Raw genomic sequence first — 19,568 nt, 5'->3', positions numbered from 1 at the left:
CTGGACAAGGTGTGATAATCCGTAACATGTCGCAGCCGCAGTATATTATAGATAAGCAGTTACTGCCATGCAAAAGTATAATATTTCACTTTTTGATGCTTTAGCAGTATAGGAAATAGTACTAGACAAGGTTTTTTGTGAACCACAAAACTAACCTCAAAGTGTTTGAATTCAAAAGGCGAATTTCTTGAACTCAATCGTCTCTGAATCGATCCACTTATCTCTACATGTGATCCAATGCTTATACATTGTCCTGCAATAAATAAAGTGGTGGTGCTCATGTTCCCTGAATCCTGGGAAATGAAATAGTACAAATTTTCCAGGTTCCGCGAATTTGTAAAAATTTGACATAAATTGGATGTGCATTGCATTGATTCACTTGTCTCTACTTCTGTTACTAAACTGACGATATTGAGAGCAGATATCCGTCTGCTGTAGATGTGCACGCTGGCCGCGTATATCACGTCATGTTCTATATATGTCGATCATGTGATGTGCGGCTTTCTTAATATCTTTGTTTCTGAAACTATATATCATGGGGTTAATCACAGGGGTGAATATAGTATACAGCAAGGATAGGACTTTACTAATGGTCATCGTTTTCCGCTTTGTTGGGACGACATAAACACTGAAGATTGTCCAGTAGTAGACGCAGACCACGGTGAGGTGGGAGCTGCAGGTGGAGAAGGCTTTCTGTCTTCCGAGGTTGGATGGGATCCTTAGGATGTCAAGAACAATATTAGCATAAGAATAGATGATTATTGAGGTTGGTGTAAAGATGGCGGGAACGCTTAGCACAAAGCTCTCTATTTGTACAATAAAGGCGCCAGAACAGGCGATATCTAGCAAAGGAAGAATATCACAGAAGAAATGGTCAATGATATTTGATGCACAAAATAAGAGATTAGATATTGTTACGGTGTCAAGTAATAAAACAACAAGGCCAAGTAACCAAGATACAATCGCTAATTTCAAACAATTGTCATGTGTCATAATAGAAGTGTAACGGAGGGGGTTACAGATGGCCACATATCGGTCATAGGACATCACCGTGAGGAGGAAACATTCAGAGGCTTCCATGGCACCAAAAAAACAAAACTGAGCTACGCAACTGACAACAGAAATCTTAGCTCCATCATTTAGTAGAATGTGAAACATGTTGGGAGCAATGTCTGTGGTCAACAAGATGTCACTGATGGACAGTTGTGAGATGAAGAAGTACATTGGAGTGTGGAGGTTCTTGCAGGTGGACACCAGGGTGATGATCACGAGATTCCCACATATTGTCCCAAAGTAGACAACCAGGAGAAGGCAGAAAAGGAAAATTCGAAAACATTGACTGCCTTGAAATCCCAAAAGTAAAAACTCATTGACCACAGTAAGATTATATCTCTAGAAAACAAAAAAAAAGATCAAAATTATTATTTTGTCATATAAAAGCAAATTATCATTTATTTTTTTTTGCATGATAATCTATTTCTCACTGGTTCTATTGTGTGACACCTATGATTTTTCCGTTGCTCTTTGTCATTTTTGAAATCTTTTTATGAAGACAAAGGGAAAAAAAGCAGCTGTTCTATTTTTTAAGCATTTCTCACTATTTGGCATAATTGATATATACAGTAATCTTTCTTTTCTATAGTGACTACTGTGATAATAAATTTTAACTAAGTTTTAATACATTTTTTCACCATCTTTTTAAGCATTTTTATTTTCACGTAGACAGAGCTATGCGAGGAAATGTGGGACAATCTGTGCAGTTTTGGCAAATATTACCTTGTGACCACCAGTATTCCATTTTTTTACAGTAGCTATAAAAAATATTTTGCAACATTGAACTTTTCATGTTTACACTTTCTGAAGATCAGTTTAATTGACAGGTTAACCTTATACTATGTGTTGATACGATTATGGACATTTCATATAAGTTTTTTAAGAAAGAAAAAATTTAACTTGTTCATCAAAACACTTTTTTTAATTTGTGGAATTAACTGTAGTTTTTATTGTTAACCTTTCGGGTTCAGAAACTTTTTTTTCACTTTCTACTTCACTTTTGCATTAAAGAATTAACAAAAATAGCATTTGTAGCTTTTTGTATATCTTTAGGCTATTTTAAAAAAGACATAGATTAATAGTACAGGTTGGTCTGTAAATAGTAATACCAATATGTGTCTTTTTGAAAAGTACGCAATTTTTTTCTATAACCTGTTATAGTAATTGTATTGTAAAACTTTTCATTTCATTTTTTCTGCATTAATTTATCCTATTTCATTTTATTCACTTTTTTGAAAAGTTGGTCTCCCAAGTGCTCTTTAAAATGTAATTCTTTGATCACTTAGATACTACACTTCACTACTCATATGGTCAGTGTACATTGACATGGAGTCTATTAGACACCCTAATAGGATCTAACAAGCATCAATATATGGCAGACACAGAGGCCATTGTTGGACAGTCAGTTTCTGTGGAAATAGTTTAGCATCCTGCTATCAAACTTCTGGGGGAAAGATAGGGGAATTAACAGAGGGAGCTTTCTCCCGCTTTCAAATTTTTCAGGTGAGTCATTCACTATTGACCATGGTATCTTCTGAGGGATTCACCTGCTGGGATCAGAGCAAGTTTCAGTCGCAGAAGTTCAGTCATAAATTACTGTCACCGTCTGCTTCAGATGTCAGAAGCACAGTTCTTCTCTGCTCCATGCTATCCTTGTGTCTTGTCTTGTACCATGCTATCCTTGTGTCTTGTCTTGTGCCAAGCTATCCCTGTGTCTTGTCTTGTGCCATGCTATCCCTGTTTTTTCTTGTGCCATGCTATCCCTGTTTTTTCTTGTGCCATGCTATCCCTGTTTTGTCATGTGCCATGCTATCCTTGTACCTTGTCCTGGTCTATTCTTTCCCTGTGTCTTGTCTTGTGCCATGCTATCCATGTGTCTTGTCTTGTGCTATGCTATCCCTGCCTTTTCTTGTGCCATGCTGTCCCTGTCTTGTGCCATGCTATGCCTGTGTCTTGTCTTGTGCCATGCTATCCCTGTGTCTTGTCTTGTGTAATGCTATCCCTGTCTTGTCTTATGCCATGCTTTCCTGTGTCTTGTCTTATGTCATGCAATCCAACTGTCTTGTATTGTGTCATGCCATCCCTGTGCCTTGTTTTGTGCCATGCTCTCCATGTGACTTGTCTTGTGCCATGCTATTTATGTGTCTTGGCTTGTGCCAAGCTATCCTTTTGTCTTGTCTTGTGACGTGCTATCCCTGTGCCTTGTCATACGCCATGCAATCCATCTGTCTTGTAGTGTGTCATGCTATCTCTGTGTCTTGTTTTGTGTCATGCTATCCCTGTGTCTTGTCTTGTGCCATGCTATCCCTGTGTATTGTCTTGTGTCATGCAATCTCTGTGTCTTGTCTTGTACCATGCTATCCCTGTGTCTTGTCTTGTTTCATGCTATCCCTGTGTCTTGTCTTGTGCCATGCTATCCCTGTGTCTTGTCTTGTGCTATGCTATCCCTGTCTTTTCTTGTGTCATGCTGTCCCTGTCTTGTGCCATGCTATCCCTGTGTCTTGTCTTGTGCCATGCTATCCTTATGTCACAGCTTCTGATTGGTCGCGTGGCGGTCACATGGGCGGCACGCGACCAATCAGAAGCCTGGACGTCATTCGCAGGTCCTAAAGGCGCGCATTTTAAACAAAGAAGCCTCCCGATTAGCAGCGTGATGTCCAGGGGCCGCCGGACAGGTGAATATATCAATATTTTTTATTTTAATTCTTTATTTTACACATTAATATGGATCCCAGGGCCTGAAGGAGAGTTTCCTCTCCTTCAGACCCTGGGAACCATCAGGATACCTTCCGATACTTGATGTCCCATTGACTTGTATTGGTATCGGATATCGGTATCGGCGATATCCGATATTTTTCGGGTATCGGCCGATACTATCCGATACCAATACTTTCAAGTATCGGACGGTATCGCTCAACACTAATTATAATGAATGGTAAAAGGAATGAAGAAATTCAACACGACATCCTGCAAACAAAAGAGGCACTGCTACTGCTTTTTTGATGGAATAATACAAATTTTAAGGCTGTTTCAAGAAAGTGATGAAAAAAATAGGAGAGTAAGGCCGGCGTCACGCTAGCGAGTTTTACGGACATATGAGAGGTTCAGAAAATACGGATTCCACACGATACAATGATTCTCTATGGCCCAGCTCCTATCTGCCGTATTTTACTGATCCTTATTATACGGTCTTGTACGGCCTTAGAAAATCACAGCATGCTGCGTTTGTCACCGTATTGCGCAAAAAATCCACCAATGAAAGTCAATGGGGGGCGAGAAAAATACGGATTACACACGGACCAGCAGTGTAACTTGCGAGGAATACGCAGCGCTGTTAGAGAGAAAAGCCGGTAATTCAGTGCGGTGTACAGTAAAATCACACTGACAGCTTCCAGTAGAATAGGTAGAATAAATGTCTACACATAGTATAGGGGTATATATATATATATATATACAGTTAGGTCCATATATATTTGGACAGAGACAACATTTTTCTAATTTTGGTTATAGACATTACCACAATGAATTTTAAACAAAACAATTCAGATGCAGTTGAAGTTCAGACTTTCAGCTTTCATTTGAGGGTATCCACATTAAAATTGGATGAAGGGTTTAGGAGTTTCAGCTCCTTAACATGTGCCACCCTGTTTTTAAAGGGACCAAAAGTAATTGGACAATTGACTCCAAGGCTATTTCATGGACAGGTGTGGGCAATCCATTCGTTATGTCATTCTCAGTTGAGCAGATAAAAGTCCTGGAGTTGATTTGAGGTTCGGTGCTGCATTTGGAAGGTTTTGCTGTGAAGTAAACATGCAGTCAAAGGAGCTCTCCATGCAGGTGAAACAAGCCATCCTTAAGCTGCGAAAACAGAAAAAAAACATCCGAGAAATTGCTACAATATTAGGAGAGGCAAAATCTACAGTTTGGTACATCCTGAGAAACAAAGAAAGCACTGGGGAACTCCTCAATGCAAAAAGACCTGGGCACCCACGGAAGACAACAGTGGTGGATGATCGCAGAATAATCTCCATGGTGAAGAGAAACCCCTTCACAACAGCCGACCAAGTGAACCACACTCTCCAGGAGGTCGGCGTATCAATATCCAAATCTACCATAAAGAGAAGACTGCATGAAAGTAAATACAGAGGGTTCACTGCACGGTGCAGCCACTCATAAGCATCAAGAATAAAAAGGCTAGACTGGACTTTGCTAAAAAACATCTAAAAAAGCCAGCACAGTTCTGGAAGAACATTCTTTGGACAGATGAAACCAACATCAATCTCTACCAGAATGATGGAAAAGAGAAAAGTATGGCAAAGGCGTGGTACAGCTCATAATCCAAAGCATACCACATCATCTGTAAAACACGGCGGAGGCAGTGTGATGGCGCGGGCATGCATGGCTGCCAGTGGCACTGGGTCACTAGTGATTATTGATGATGTGACACAGGACAGAAGCAGCCGAATGAATTCTGAGGTCTTCAGAGCCGCCATACTGTGTGTTCAGATCCAGCCAAATGCAGCAAAACTGATTGGTCGTCGTTTCATACTACAGATGGACAATGACCCAAAACATAAAGCCAAAGCAACCCAGGAGTTTATTAAAGCAAAGAAGTGGAATATTCTTGAATGGCCAAGTCAGTCACCTAATCTAGACCCAATTGAGCATGCATTACACTTGTTAAAGACTAAACTTCAGACAGAAAGGCCCAAAACAAACAGCAACTGAAAACCACCGCAATGAAGGCCTGGCAGAGCATCAAAAAGGAGGAAACACAGTGTCTGGTGATGTCCATGAGTTCAAGACTTCAGGCAGTCATTGCCAACAAACGGTTTTCAAACAAGTACTAAAAATGAACATTTTATTTAAAATTATTGAATCTGTCCAATTACTTTTGGTCCCTTTAAAAACAGAGTAACACATGTTAAGGAGCTGAAACTCCTAAACCCTTCATCCAATTTTAATGTGGATACCCTCAAATGAAAGCTGAAAGTCTGATCTTCAACTGCATCTGAATTGTTTTGTTTAAAATTCATTGTGGTAATGTCTAAAACCAAAATTAGAAAAATGTTGTCTCTGTCCAAATATATATGGACCTAACTGTATATATATATATATATATATATATATATGTATATATATATATATATATATATATATATATATATTTCATATAGCGCTAGATAGCAGAACAGCCGGTAATTCAATTACCGGCTTTTCATTTCTCCTTCCTAAACCCGACATTATATGAGACATGGTTTACATACAGTAAACCATCTCATATCTCTTCTTTTATTACATATTCCTCTTTAGTAATGTAAGAAGTGTCTTTGTATCAAATTTGGTGTCTCTAGCTATTAAATTAAAGAGTTAAATCCCAGAAAAAATTGGCGTGAGCTCCCGCGCATTTTTCTCTGCCAGAGTGGTAAAGCCAGTGACTGAGGGCAGATATTAATAGCCTGGAGAGGGTCCACAGTTATTGCCTCCCCCCCCCCTGGCTAAAAACACCTGCCCCCAGCCACCCCAGAAAAGGCACATCTGGAAGATGCGCCTATTCTGGCACTTGGCCACTCTCTTCCCATTCCCGTGTAGCGGTGGGATATGTGGTAATGAAGGGTTAATGTCACCTTTCTATTGTAAGGTGACATTAAGCCTGGTTAATAATGGAGAGTAGAGTTGAGCGACCTTGACCTTTTTAGAGTCGAGCCGGGTTTCGCGAAACCCGACTATCTCAAAAGTCGGGTCGAGTGAAATCGGCCGATTATGACGTAAAGTCGGGATCGACCGAAACACGAAACCCAATGCAAGTCAATGGGGCAGCATAGTCGGCAGTGAGTGGGGGCCAGGAAAACACCTAGAGTGCCCATTTTAATGTCAAAACCATCCATTCTTCTTAATGAAGCTTGTCAAGCGTAATTTACCTTATAATAATTGGAAGGCATTTGAAATTGGGGGTCATTTGGCTAAAGTTGTGTGGGGTAGGGCTGGTTCAAGTAATTAGTGGGCCCAGGAAATCTGGACCACGTCACGGCAGTGGAGCAGGGAGAGGTAAGTATTTCAACTTTGCAAGTGCTGTGATCCTGAGCAAGCAGGGGGGGCCCACTTGTTGGCATTGGCACTGGCACAGGGCCCCTCAAAGTACAGCGGTGTGTTTGCACGGTGGGGGCGCCTCCCACCGGCAGCAACACTTTTGCGTACTATGAGAGGCCCTGTGCCAGTGACGTCGCCAACTAGTATTCCTCCCCCCACCTGATGAAGGAACCTGCACTTTCATCTGCACCTTCCTCTTTGTCCCCGTGTAAGGTGGTATGGTATGCGGGAAGAGCAACCTGACTTTCAGCAGGGTCACAATGTTGTTGTGTAGCATGCACGGGGAATGTTGCGTTATGGGTCAATGTACCAGCAGACTCATCTATCACTGGCTGGGCAATGGGCAGGATGAGGAGGAAACACAGATATAGGCCCAAAGAATAAAGTGGGCTAAATGCAGTTCAAAATTGGTAACACAGGAATAACCAGGGGGCATTGCAGTGGAGGACAACTGGAATGAGAGGCTGACACAGAGAGTAGGGCCAAATCAGTAAGTAGTCGAAATGCAGTTCAAAATTGGCAACCGTAGTAAACAGGCGGCACAGCTTTGTTCAGTGGAGGAGAACAGCAAGGAGTGGCAGACACCGATAGTAGGCCCCAACCCAACTAGTAGGCCAAATGCAGTCTAACATTAACAACTACTTAACGAGAGCCTGAAAATGGAATTTCAGGACAGGAAACCAGGAGAGCAGCAAGGAGTGGCAGACACCGATAGTAGGCCCCAAACCAACTAGTACGCCAAATGCAGTTGTTCCATTTAACCACAATTTAATGAGAGCCTGAAGATAGAAGCTCAGGAAAGGCAACCTGGGGAACACCTTGGAGTGTAACACACCATCTCTCTCCACCCCATACCCATTTTGTAGGCCTAATGCAGTGTACTTTTCTACAACTACTAAACGAGAGTCGGAAGACCGAAGCAATGGCAAGGAAACCTGGGGAACACCTTGGAGTGTAACACACCATCTCTCTCCACCCCATACCCAATTTGTAGGCCTAATGCAGTGTAGTTTCCAAGAACTACTAAACGAGAGCCGGAAGATCGAAGCTCAGGAAAGGCAACCTGGGGAACACCTTGGAGTGTAACACACCCTCTCTCTACACCCCATACCCAATTTGAAGGCCTAATGCAGTGTAGTTTCCAAGAACTACTAAACGAGAGCCGGAAGATCGAAGCTCAGGAAAGGCAACCTGGGGAACACCTTGGAGTGTAACACACCCTCTCGCTACACCCCATACCCAATTTGAAGGCCTAATGCAGCGTAGTTTCCAACAACTACTAAACGAGAGCCGGAAGATCGAAGCTCAGGAAAGGCAACCTGGGGAACAGCTTGGAGTGTAACAAACCCTCTCTCTACAACCCATACCCAATTTGTAGGCCTAATGCAGCGTAGTTTCCGACAACTACTAAACGAGAGCATGAAGATCGAAGCTCAGGAAAGGCAACCTGGGGAACACCTTGGAGTGTAACACACCCTCTCTCTACACCCCATACCCAATTTGAAGGCCTAATGCAGGGTAGTTTCCAAGAACTACTAAACGAGAGCCGGAAGATCGAAGCTCAGGAAAGGCAACCTGGGGAACACCTTGGAGTGGAACACACCATCTCTCTACACCCCATACCCAATTTGAAGGCCTAATGCAGCGTAGATTCCAACAACTACTAAACGAGAGCCGGAAGATCGAAGCTCAGGAAAGGCAACCTGGGGAACACCTTGAAGTGTAACACAACGTCTCTCTACACCACGGAAGGGCTGATTCTTAGGAAGGAAGGCTGTTGGAAATAAGCATTGCGCGTCCGAGGGTGATTATATTCTTATTAGGTATATACTCACCCTCGGACGCGCCCTGCTTCTTTATTTGGAATGAATGTTTATTTGCAATGTGGTGTTGACTTTCTCTATTATTTTGGTAATTAATGATTTTATTATTTTCATTGTTTTGCATCTTCTCGGCAATAATATAAAGAAGACGCGACAGGACAACACTCGGTGGATGCCATATGTGTGTTTTCAATTTAAAAAACCTTTCAGTTAACTACTTGCAGGAGAAAGTAATTGTAGCTGGTGGCCATTTTTAGTACTGTACCAGATTTTAGTTGTGTGTTTGTTTTTAATGTTAAAATGTCTGCATTTGATATCTCTCCAGTATTTTCTTTTTTGTAAGCAAAATACTTATTTTTATATTTTCTGATGTTGGTTCCAGGGGTACACGGGCAGCAGTGCCCTGGTCAGTGTAGTAGTAGTTGAAAGAATGGACCGCAGACAGGCATCGAAGGCCTAAAATAAAAAAATTGGGCTGGCTGTAGGCAATTTTAAATTGGTTCCAGGGGTACACGGGCAGCAGTGGTGTGGTCAGTGGAGGCCTAGTGGAAGGAGTGACCGCAGACAGGCATCGAAGGCCTAAAATAATAACACATGGCTGTAGGCAATTTTAAATTGGTTCCAGGGGTACACGGGCAGCAGTGGTGTGGTCAGTGGAGGCCTAGTGGAAGGAGTGACCGCAGACAGGCATCGAAGGCCTAAAATAATAACACATGGCTGTAGGCAATTTTAAATTGGTTCCAGGGGTACACGGGCAGCAGTGACCTGATCAGTGTAGTAGTAGTTGAAAGAATGGACCGCAGACAGGCATCGAAGGCCTAAAATAAAAAAATTGGGCTGGCTGTAGGCAATTTTAAATTGGTTCCAGGGGTACACGGGCAGCAGTGGTGTGGTCAGTGGAGGCCTAGTGGAAGGAGTGACCGCAGACAGGCATCGAAGGCCTAAAATAATAACACATGGCTGTAGGCAATTTTAAATTGGTTCCAGGGGTACACGGGCAGCAGTGGTGTGGTCAGTGGAGGCCTAGTGGAAGGAGTGACCGCAGACAGGCATCGAAGGCCTAAAATAATAACACATGGCTGTAGGCAATTTTAAATTGGTTCCAGGGGTACACGGGCAGCAGTGACCTGGTCAGTGGAGGCCTAGTGGAAGGAGTGACCACAGACAGGCATCGAAGGCCTAAAATAATAACACATGGCTGTAGGCAATTTTAAATTGGTTCCAGGGGTACACGGGCAGCAGTGCCCTGGTCAGTGTAGTAGTAGTTGAAAGAATGGACCGCAGACAGGCATCGAAGGCCTAAAATAATAACACATGGCTGTAGGCAATTTTAAATTGGTTCCAGGGGTACACGGGCAGCAGTGGTGTGGTCAGTGGAGGCCTAGTGGAAGGAGTGACCGCAGACAGGCATCGAAGGCCTAAAATAATAACACATGGCTGTAGGCAATTTTAAATTGGTTCCAGGGGTACACGGGCAGCAGTGACCTGGTCAGTGTAGTAGTAGTTGAAAGAATGGACCGCAGACAGGCATCGAAGGCCTAAAATAAAAAAATTGGGCTGGCTGTAGGCAATTTTAAATTGGTTCCAGGGGTACACGGGCAGCAGTGGTGTGGTCAGTGGAGGCCTAGTGGAAGGAGTGACCACAGACAGGCATCGAAGGCCTAAAATAATAACACATGGCTGTAGGCAATTTTAAATTGGTTCCAGGGGTACACGGGCAGCAGTGACCTGGTCAGTGTAGTAGTAGTTGAAAGAATGGACCGCAGACAGGCATCGAAGGCCTAAAATAAAAAAATTGGGCTGGCTGTAGGCAATTTTAAATTGGTTCCAGGGGTATACTGGCAGCAGTGGTGTGGTCAGTAGAGGCCTAGTGGAAGGAGTGACCGCAGACAGGCATCGAAGGCCTAAAATAATAACACATGGCTGTAGGCAATTTTAAATTGGTTCCAGGGGTACACGGGCAGCAGTGGTGTGGTCAGTGGAGGCCTAGTGGAAGGAGTGACCACAGACAGGCATCGAAGGCCTAACATAACAAAAATGTCAATACAATGGTATTGTCAGTGGCAGGCATTGAAGGATGTCAGCGCATAGACTAAACATTGGTGGAGCTGTGAGATAATTTTGCAAGTGGTAGAGCACTGTTTGAGCTGGGGTGGGGGGAAACTGTCTTGTGGCCGGCGGTACAGGCCCAGGGCCCCTCATATTACAACGGTGTGTCTGACGTTGGGTGCGCACCACCACCGCCAGAGACACTTTATTGTACTAGGAGGGGCCCAGTGGCAGTGCCGTCGACCAAAAGCGGGCTCACCCACCTCTTCAGACAAACTGCACTCTCACGGGTGCTGTCGCCAAGTGTCGATACCACGGCCCCGTGTGGGGAGTTTGGCCATTTAGTGAGGTGTAAACATGTCGTATGCTGGACAATCAGGTGCTGAAAATTACGAGATTGGAAAAGGCATTCAGAATAGTCCACAGGCAAGACCTTTTCATAGGAAAGCTAGGTGTCAGCCGGGCAAGGTGGGGCAAAAGATTTCGAAATCCAGTTGTGGTTCATTTTAATGAAGGTTAGATCATCTACATTTTGGGTAGCCAGACGAGTCCTTTTTTCTGTTAGTATTGAACCTGCAGCACTGAATACTCTTTCTGATAGGACACTAGCTGCCTGGCAAGCAAGCTCCTGCAATGCATATTCTGCCAATTCTGGCCAGGTGTCTAATTTTGATGCCCAGTAATCAAATGGGAATGACGGTTGAGGGAGAACATCGATAAGGGATGAAAAATAGTTTGTAACCATACTGGACAAATGTTGTCTCCTGTCACTTTGAATTGATGCTGCAGTACCTGTCCTGTCTGCGGTCATAGCAAAATCACTCCACAACCTGGTCAGAAAACCCCTCTGGCCAACGCTACTTCTGATTTCTGCCCCTCTAACTCCTCTGGTCTGCTGGCCCCTGCAGCTCGTGTGAGAACGATCACGGGCGCTGTGTGCAGGGAATGCCAGAAGCAAACGGTCAACAAGAGTTGATTGTTTGGTTGCTAATATTAGTTCCAAGTTCTCATGTGGCATTATATTTTGCAATTTGCCTTTATAGCGAGGATCAAGGAGGCAGGCCAACCAGTAATCGTCATCATTCATCATTTTAGTTATGCGTGTGTCCCTTTTGAGGATACGTAAGGCATAATCCGCCATGTGGGCCAAAGTTCCAGTTCTCAAATCTGCGGGTGTGCTTGGTTGAGGGGCAGTTTCAGGCAAATCCACGTCACTTGTGTCCCTCAAAAAACCAGAATCCGGCCTTGCCGCGCCACCAATTTCCAGTGGCCCCGGAAAAGCTTCCTCATTAAAAATATAATCATCCCCATCATCCTCCTCGTCCTCCTCCTCCTCTTCGCCCGCTACCTCGTCCTGTACACTGCCCTGGCCAGACAATGGCTGACTGTCATCAAGGCTTTCCTCTTCCTCAGCTGCAGACGCCTGATCCTTTATGTGCGTCAAACTTTGCATCAGCAGACGCATTAGGGGGATGCTCATGCTTATTATGGCGTTGTCTGCACTAACCAGCCGTGTGCATTCCTCAAAACACTGAAGGACTTGACACATGTCTTGAATCTTCGACCACTGCACACCTGACAACTCCATGTCTGCCATCCTACTGCCTGCCCGTGTATGTGTATCCTCCCACAAAAACATAACAGCCCGCCTCTGTTCACACAGTCTCTGAAGCATGTGCAGTGTTGAGTTCCACCTTGTTGCAACGTCTATGATTAGGCAATGCTGGGGAAGGTTCAAAGAACACTGATAGGTCTGCATACGGCTGGAGTGTACGGCCGAACGGCGGATATGTGAGCAAAGTCCACGCACTTTGAGGAGCAGGTCGGATAACCCCGGATAACTTTTCAGGAAGCACTGCACCACCAGGTTTAAGGTGTGAGCCAGGCAAGGAATGTGTTTCAGTTGGGAAAGGGAGATGGCAGCCATGAAATTCCTTCCGTTATCACTCACTACCTTGCCTGCCTCAAGATCTACAGTGCCCAGCCACGACTGCATTTCTTTCTGCAAGAACTCGGACAGAACTTCCGCGGTGTGTCTGTTGTCGCCCAAACACTTCATAGCCAATACAGCCTGCTGACGTTTGCCAGTAGCTGCCCCATAATGGGAGACCTGGTGTGCAACAGTGGCAGCTGCAGATGGAGTGGTTGTGCGACTGCGGTCTGTGGACGAGCTCTCGCTTCTGCAGGAGGATGAAGAGGAGGAGGAGGGGGTGCGAACGGCTACAGCCAATTGTTTCCTAGACCGTGGGCTAGGCAGAACTGTCCCAAACTTGCTGTCCCCTGTGGACCCTGCATCCACCACATTTACCCAGTGTGCCGTGATGGACACGTAACGTCCCTGGCCATGCCTACTGGTCCATGCATCTGTTGTCAGGTGCACCTTTGTGCTCACAGATTGCCTGAGTGCATGGACGATGCGCTCTTTAACATGCTGGTGGAGGGCTGGGATGGCTTTTCTGGAAAAAAAGTGTCGACTGGGTAGCTCGTAGCGTGGTACAGTGTAGTCCATCAGGGCTTTGAAAGCTTCGCTTTCAACTAACCGGTAGGGCATCATCTCTAACGAGATTAGTCTAGCTATGTGTGCGTTCAAACCCTGTGTACGCGGATGCGAGGCTAAGTACTTCCTTTTTCTAACCATAGTCTCATGTAGGGTGAGCTGGACTGGAGAGCTGGAGATCGTGGAACTAGCGGGGGTGCCGGTGGACATGGCAGACTGAGAGACGGTGGGAGATGGTATTGTTGCCACCGGTGCCCTAGATGCAGTGTTTCCTACTACAAAACTGGTGATTCCCTGACCCTGACGGCTTTGGCCTGGCAAAGAAACCTGCACAGATACTGCAGGTGGTGCGGAAAATGGTGGCCCTACACTGCCGGAAGGGATGTTGCGTTGCTGACTAGCTTCATTGGCCGAGGGTGCTACAACCTTAAGGGACGTTTGGTAGTTAGTCCAGGCTTGCAAATGCATGGTGGTTAAATGTCTATGCATGCAACTTGTATTGAGACTTTTCAGATTCTGTCCTCTGCTTAACCCCTTAAGCCCCGAGGGTGGTTTGCACGTTAATGACCGGGCCAATTTTTACAATTCTGACCACTGTCCCTTTATGAGGTTATAACTCTGGAACGCTTCAACGGATCTTGGCGATTCTGACATTGTTTTCTCGTGACATATTGTACTTCATTTTAGTAGTAACATTTATTCGATATAACTTGCGTTTATTTGTGAAAAAAACGGAAATTTGGCGAAAATTTTGAAAATTTCGCAATTTTCCAACTTTAAATTTTTATGCCCTTAAATCACAGAGATATGTCACGCAAAATACTTAATAAGTAACATTTCCCACATGTCTCCTTTACATCAGCACAATTTTGGAACCAAAATTTTTTTTTGTTAGGGAGTTATAAGGGTTCAAAGTTGACCAGCAATTTCTCATTTTTACAACACCATTGTTTTTTAGGGACCACATCTCATTTGATGTCATTTTGAGGGGTCTATATGATAGAAAATACCCAAGTGTGACACCATTCAAAAAACTGCACCCCTCAAGGTGCTCAAAACCACATTCAAGAAGTTTATTAACCCTTCAGGGGTTTCACAGGAATTTTTGGAATGTTTAAATAAAAATGAATATTTAACTTTTTTTCACACAAAATTTATTTCAGCTCCAATTTGTTTTATTTTACCAAGGGTAACAGGATAAAATGGATGCCAAACATTGTTGTACAATCTGTACTGAGTACGCTGATACCCCATATGTGGGGGTAAACCACTGTTTGGGCGCATGGCAGAGCTCGGAAGGGAAGGAGCGCCATTTGACTTTTAAATGCAAAATTGACAGGAATTGAGATGGGACACCATGTTGCGTTTGGAGAGCCACTGATGTGCCTAAACATTGAAACCCCCCACAAGTGACACCATTTTGGAAAGTAGACACCCTAAGGAACTTATCTAGATGTGTGGTGACCACTTTGACCCACCAATTGCTTCACAGAAGTTTATAATGCAGAGCCGTAAAAATAAAAAATCATATTTTTTCACAAAAATGATCTTTTCGCCCCCAATTTTTTATTTTCCCAAGAGTAAGCGAAGAAATTGAACCTCAAAAATTGTTGGCCAATTTGTCCTGAGTACGCTGATACCCCGTATATGGGTGTAAACCATTGTTTGGGCGTATGGCAGAGCTCGGAAGGGAAGGAGCGCCATTTTACTTTTCAATGCAAAATTGACTGGAATTGAGATGGGATGCCATGTTGCGTTTGGAGAGCCCCTGATGTGCCTAAACATTGAAATCCCCACAAGTGACACCATTTTGGAAAGTAGACCCCTTAAGGAACTTATCTAGAGGTGTGGTGAGCACTTTGACCCAACAAGTGCTTCACAGAAGTTTATAATGCAGAGCCGTAAAAATAAAAAATCATATTTTTTCACAAAAATAATCTTTTCGCCACCAATTTTTTATTTTCCCAAGGGTAAGAGAAGAAATTAGACCACAAAAGTTGTTGTGCAATTTGTCCTGAGTGCGACGATACCCCATATGTGGGGGTAAACCACTGTTTGGGCGCATGGCAGAGCTCGGAAGGAAAGGAGCGCCATTTGACTTTTCAATGCAAAATTGACTGGAATTGAGATGGGACGCCATGTTGCGTTTGGAGAGCCCCTGATGTGCCTAAACATTGGAACCCCTCACAAGTGACACCATTTTGAAAAGTAGACCCCTTAAGGAACTTATCTAGATGTGTGGTGAGCACTTTGACCCAACAAGTGCTTCACAGAAGTTTATAATGCAGAGCCGTAAAAATAAAAAATCTTATTTTTTCACAAAAATGATCTTTTCGCCCCCAATTTTTTATTTTCCCAAGGGTAAGAGAAGAAATTAGACCACAAAAGTTGTTGTGCAATTTGTCCTGAGTGCGACGATACCCCATATGTGGGGGTAAACCACTTTTTGGGTGCATAGCAGAGCTCGGAAGGGAAGGAGCGCCATTTGACTTTTCAATGCAAAATTGACTGGAATTAAGATGGGACGCCATGTTGGTTTGGAGAGCCCCTGATGTGCCTAAACATTAAAAAACCCCACAAGTGACACCATTTTGGAAACTAGACCCTCTAAGGAACTTATCTAGATGTGTTTTGAGAGCTTTGAACCCCCAAGTGTTTCACTACAGTTTATAACGCAGAGCCGTTAAAATAAATTTATTTTTTTTTCGCAAAAATTTTTTAGCCCCCAGTTTTGTATTTTCACAAGGGTAACATAATAAATTGGACCCCAAAAGTTGTTGTCCAATTTGTCCTGAGTACGCTGATACCCCATATGTGGGGGGGAACCACTGTTTGGGCGCATGGCAGAGCTCGGAAGGGAAGGAGCGCCATTTGGAATGCAGACTTAGATGGATTGGTCTGCAGGAGTCACGTTGCATTTGCAGAGCCCCTGATGTACCCAAACAGTACAAACCCCCCACAAGTGACCCCATATTAGAAACTAGACCTCCCATGGAACTTATCTAGATGTGTTGTGAGAACTTTGAACCCCTAAGTGTTTCACTACAGTTTATAACGCAGACCCGTGAAAATAAAAATTCTTTTTTTTTTCACAAAAATGATTTTTTAGCCCCCAGCTTTGTATTTTTACAAGGGTAACAGAATAAATTGGACCCCAAAAGTTGTTGTTCAATTTGTCCTGAGTACGCTGATACCCCATATGTGGGGGGGAACCACTGTTTGGGCTCATGGCAGAGCTCGGAAGGGAAGGAGCGCCATTTGGAATGCAGACTTAGATGGATTGGTCTGCAGGCGTCACGTTGCATTTGCAGAGCCCCTGATGTACCCAAACAGTAGAAACCACCCACAAGTGACCCCATATTGGAAACTAGACCTCCCATGGAACTTATCTAGATGTGTTGTGAAAACTTTGAACCCCCAAGTGTTTCACTACAGTTTACAACGCAGAGCCGTGAAAATAAAAATCCTTTTTTTTCCCACAAAAATGATTTTTAGCCCCCCAAATTTTTATTTTCCCAAGGATAACAAGAGAACTTGGACCCAAAAAGTTGTTGTCCAATTTGTCTCGAGTACGCTGATACCCCATATGTTGGGGTAAACCCCTGTTTGGGCGCACGGGAGAGCTCGGAAGTGAAGGAGCACTGTTTTACTTTTTCAATGCAGAATTGGCTGGAATTGAGATCGGACGCCATGTCGCGTTTGGAGAGCCCCTGATGTGTCTAAACAGTGGAAACCCCCCAATTATAAATGAAACCCTAATCCAAACGCACCACTAACCCTAATCCCAACTGTAACCCTAACCACACACCTAACCCAGACACACCCCTAATTCTAATCCCAACCCTAATCCCAACCGTAAATGTAATCCAAACCCTAACCCTAGCCCCAACCCTAGCCCTAACCCTAACCGGAAAATGGAAATAAATACATTTTTTTTAATTTTATTATTTTTCCCTAAGGCTAGGTTCACATTGCATTAGGGAAATCCGTTTAGCACTAGCGGATTGCGCTAACACAATGTCTTTTTAGGTGTCGTGTTTAGTGGTCGCGTTAACGTCCCCGCTCTGGAAGATCGGGGATCGGACCTCGGGCGCGCCGCGGACGCTGCAAGCAGCGTCTGAGGCGCGCCACAAAAGAATGGCACCTTGCTAGCGCGAGCCGAAAATGGCACGCTCTAGCGATGCGCTACACCTGAAAATCACATTGCTGTCAATGGTTGTGCTAACGGACCCGTTGCACGGCGTTAATTGTGACATTTTCGCCGTGCAACGCTGTCCGTTAGCGTTAACCCATTAACGCAATGTGAACCTAGCCTAACTAAGGGGGTGATGAAGGGGGGGTTTGATTTACTTTTATAGCGGATTTTTATGATTGGCAGCCGTCACACACTAAAAGACGCTTTTTATAGCAAAAAAGTTTTTGCGTCTCCACATTTTGAGACCTATAATTTTTCCATATTTTGGTCCACAGAGTCATGTGAGGTCTTGTTTTTTGCGGGACGAGTTGACGTTTTTATCGGTTACATTTTCGGACACGTGACAGTTTTTGATCGCTTTTTATTCCGATTTTTTTGTGAGGCAGAATGACCAAAAAACAGCTATTCATGAATTTCTTTTGGGGGAGGCGTTTATACCGTTCCGCGTTTGGTAAAATTGATGAAGCAGTTTTATTCTTCGGGTCAGTACGATTACAGCGACACCTCATTTATATCATTTTTTTTATGTTTTGGCGCTTTTATACGATAAAAGCTATTTTATAGAAAAAATAATTATTTTGGCATCGCTTTATTCAGAGGACTATAACTTTTTTATTTTTTTGGTTATGATGCTATATGGCGGCTCGTTTTTTGCGGGACAAGATGACGTTTTCAGAGATAACATGGTTATTTATATCCGTCTTTTTGATCGCGTGTTATTCCACTCTTTGTTCAGCGTTATGATAATAAAGCGTTGTTTTTTGGCTCGTTTTTTTTTTTTTTTTTCTTACGGTGTTCACTGAAGGGGTTAACTAGTGGGCCAGTTTTATAGGTCGGGTCGTTACGGACGCGGCGATACTAAATATGTGTACTTTTATTGTTTTTTTGTTTTTTTTTTATGTAAAGAAATGTATTTATGGGAATAATATTTTTTTTTTCTGCTTTATTTAGGAATTTTTTTTTTATTTTTTTTTTTACAAGTGTGGAAATTTTTTTTTTTACTTTTTCACTTTGTCCCAGGGGGGGACATCACAGATCACCGATCTGACAGTGTGCACAGCACTCTATCAGATCGGTGATCTGACATACAGCCGGGCAGGATTAGAGCTGCAGCTGCAGCCTGATCCTGACCCGGAAGTGCTCCCTGCAGGACCCGGATGCAGCCCGGCGGCCATTTTGGATCCGGGGACTGCAGGGAGAAGACGCTCGGTACACGGTGAGCACATCACCGTGTACCGATCGTCTCAGGGAAGCCCGCAGGGAGCCCCCTCCCTGCGCGATGCTTCCCTGCACCGTCGGCACACCGCGATCATCTTTGATCGCGGTGTGCCGGAGGTTAATGTGCCGGGAGCGGTCCGTGACCGCTCCTGGCACATAGTGCCGGATGTCAGCTGCGATAGGCAGCTGACACCCGGCCGCGATCGGCCGGGCTCCCCCCGTGAGCGCGGCCGATCGCATATGACGTACTATCCCGTCCATGGGAATTAAGTCCCAGGTCACCTGGACGGGATAGTACGTCATATGGGATTAAGGGGTTAAGGTAGTTGAACATTTTTGACAGATGACTTTGCGCTGATCAATTGGATGTTGTTTAAAAAAATGCCAGACTGCACTCTTTCTAGCATCAGATACCTTTTCAGGCATTGCAGACTGAGCTTTAACCGGATGGCCACGCTGTCCTCCAACAGGTTTTAGCTTTGCCACGCGTTTTGGGCAAGATACGGGCCCGGCAGATGGAACCTGTTGCGATGTTGATGCCTGCTGCGGCCCCTCCTCCTCCGCTTCAGAACTGCTGCCGCCTGCACCCTGTTCCCCCAATGGCTGCCAATCGGGGTCAAGAACTGGGTCATCTATTACCTCT

At 44.2% G+C, this 19,568-nt stretch overlaps 1 protein-coding gene across 1 annotated transcript; it reads right to left on the bottom strand.

Moving 5' to 3' along the window:
* Positions 1–465: 465 nt before the first annotated feature.
* On the bottom strand, positions 466–2,643 carry LOC138674857 (olfactory receptor 5P55-like). The gene is made up of 3 exons (XM_069762676.1): positions 2,601–2,643; positions 1,485–1,540; positions 466–1,392 (listed from the first exon to the last, which is right to left on the bottom strand). Exons 1-3 carry the CDS (start codon positions 2,641–2,643, stop codon positions 466–468), a joined length of 1,026 nt encoding a protein of 341 aa, XP_069618777.1.
* Between the last annotated feature and the right edge of the window lie 16,925 nt (positions 2,644–19,568).

The sequence above is a fragment of the Ranitomeya imitator genome, chromosome 4 (assembly GCF_032444005.1).
Source record: "Ranitomeya imitator isolate aRanImi1 chromosome 4, aRanImi1.pri, whole genome shotgun sequence".
NCBI lineage: Eukaryota > Metazoa > Chordata > Amphibia > Anura > Dendrobatidae > Ranitomeya > Ranitomeya imitator.
The sequence above is the reverse complement of the archived record's forward strand: the minus strand, read 5'-3'. Positions and strand labels throughout refer to the sequence as shown.

What these genes read in the sequence shown, in the direction of transcription:
- LOC138674857 (XM_069762676.1), bottom strand. Translation starts at nt 2,643, where the DNA reads ATGACTGAACTTCTGCGACTGAAACTTGCTCTGATCCCAGCAG. An exon ending in ACTTGCTCTGATCCCAGCAG is followed by an intron (nt 1,541 to 2,600) that starts GTGAATCCCTCA and finishes CTTCATAAAAAG; the next exon opens with ATTTCAAAAATGACAAAGAG. An exon ending in GGTGTCACACAATAGAACCA is followed by an intron (nt 1,393 to 1,484) that starts GTGAGAAATAGA and finishes TTTGTTTTCTAG; the next exon opens with AGATATAATCTTACTGTGGT.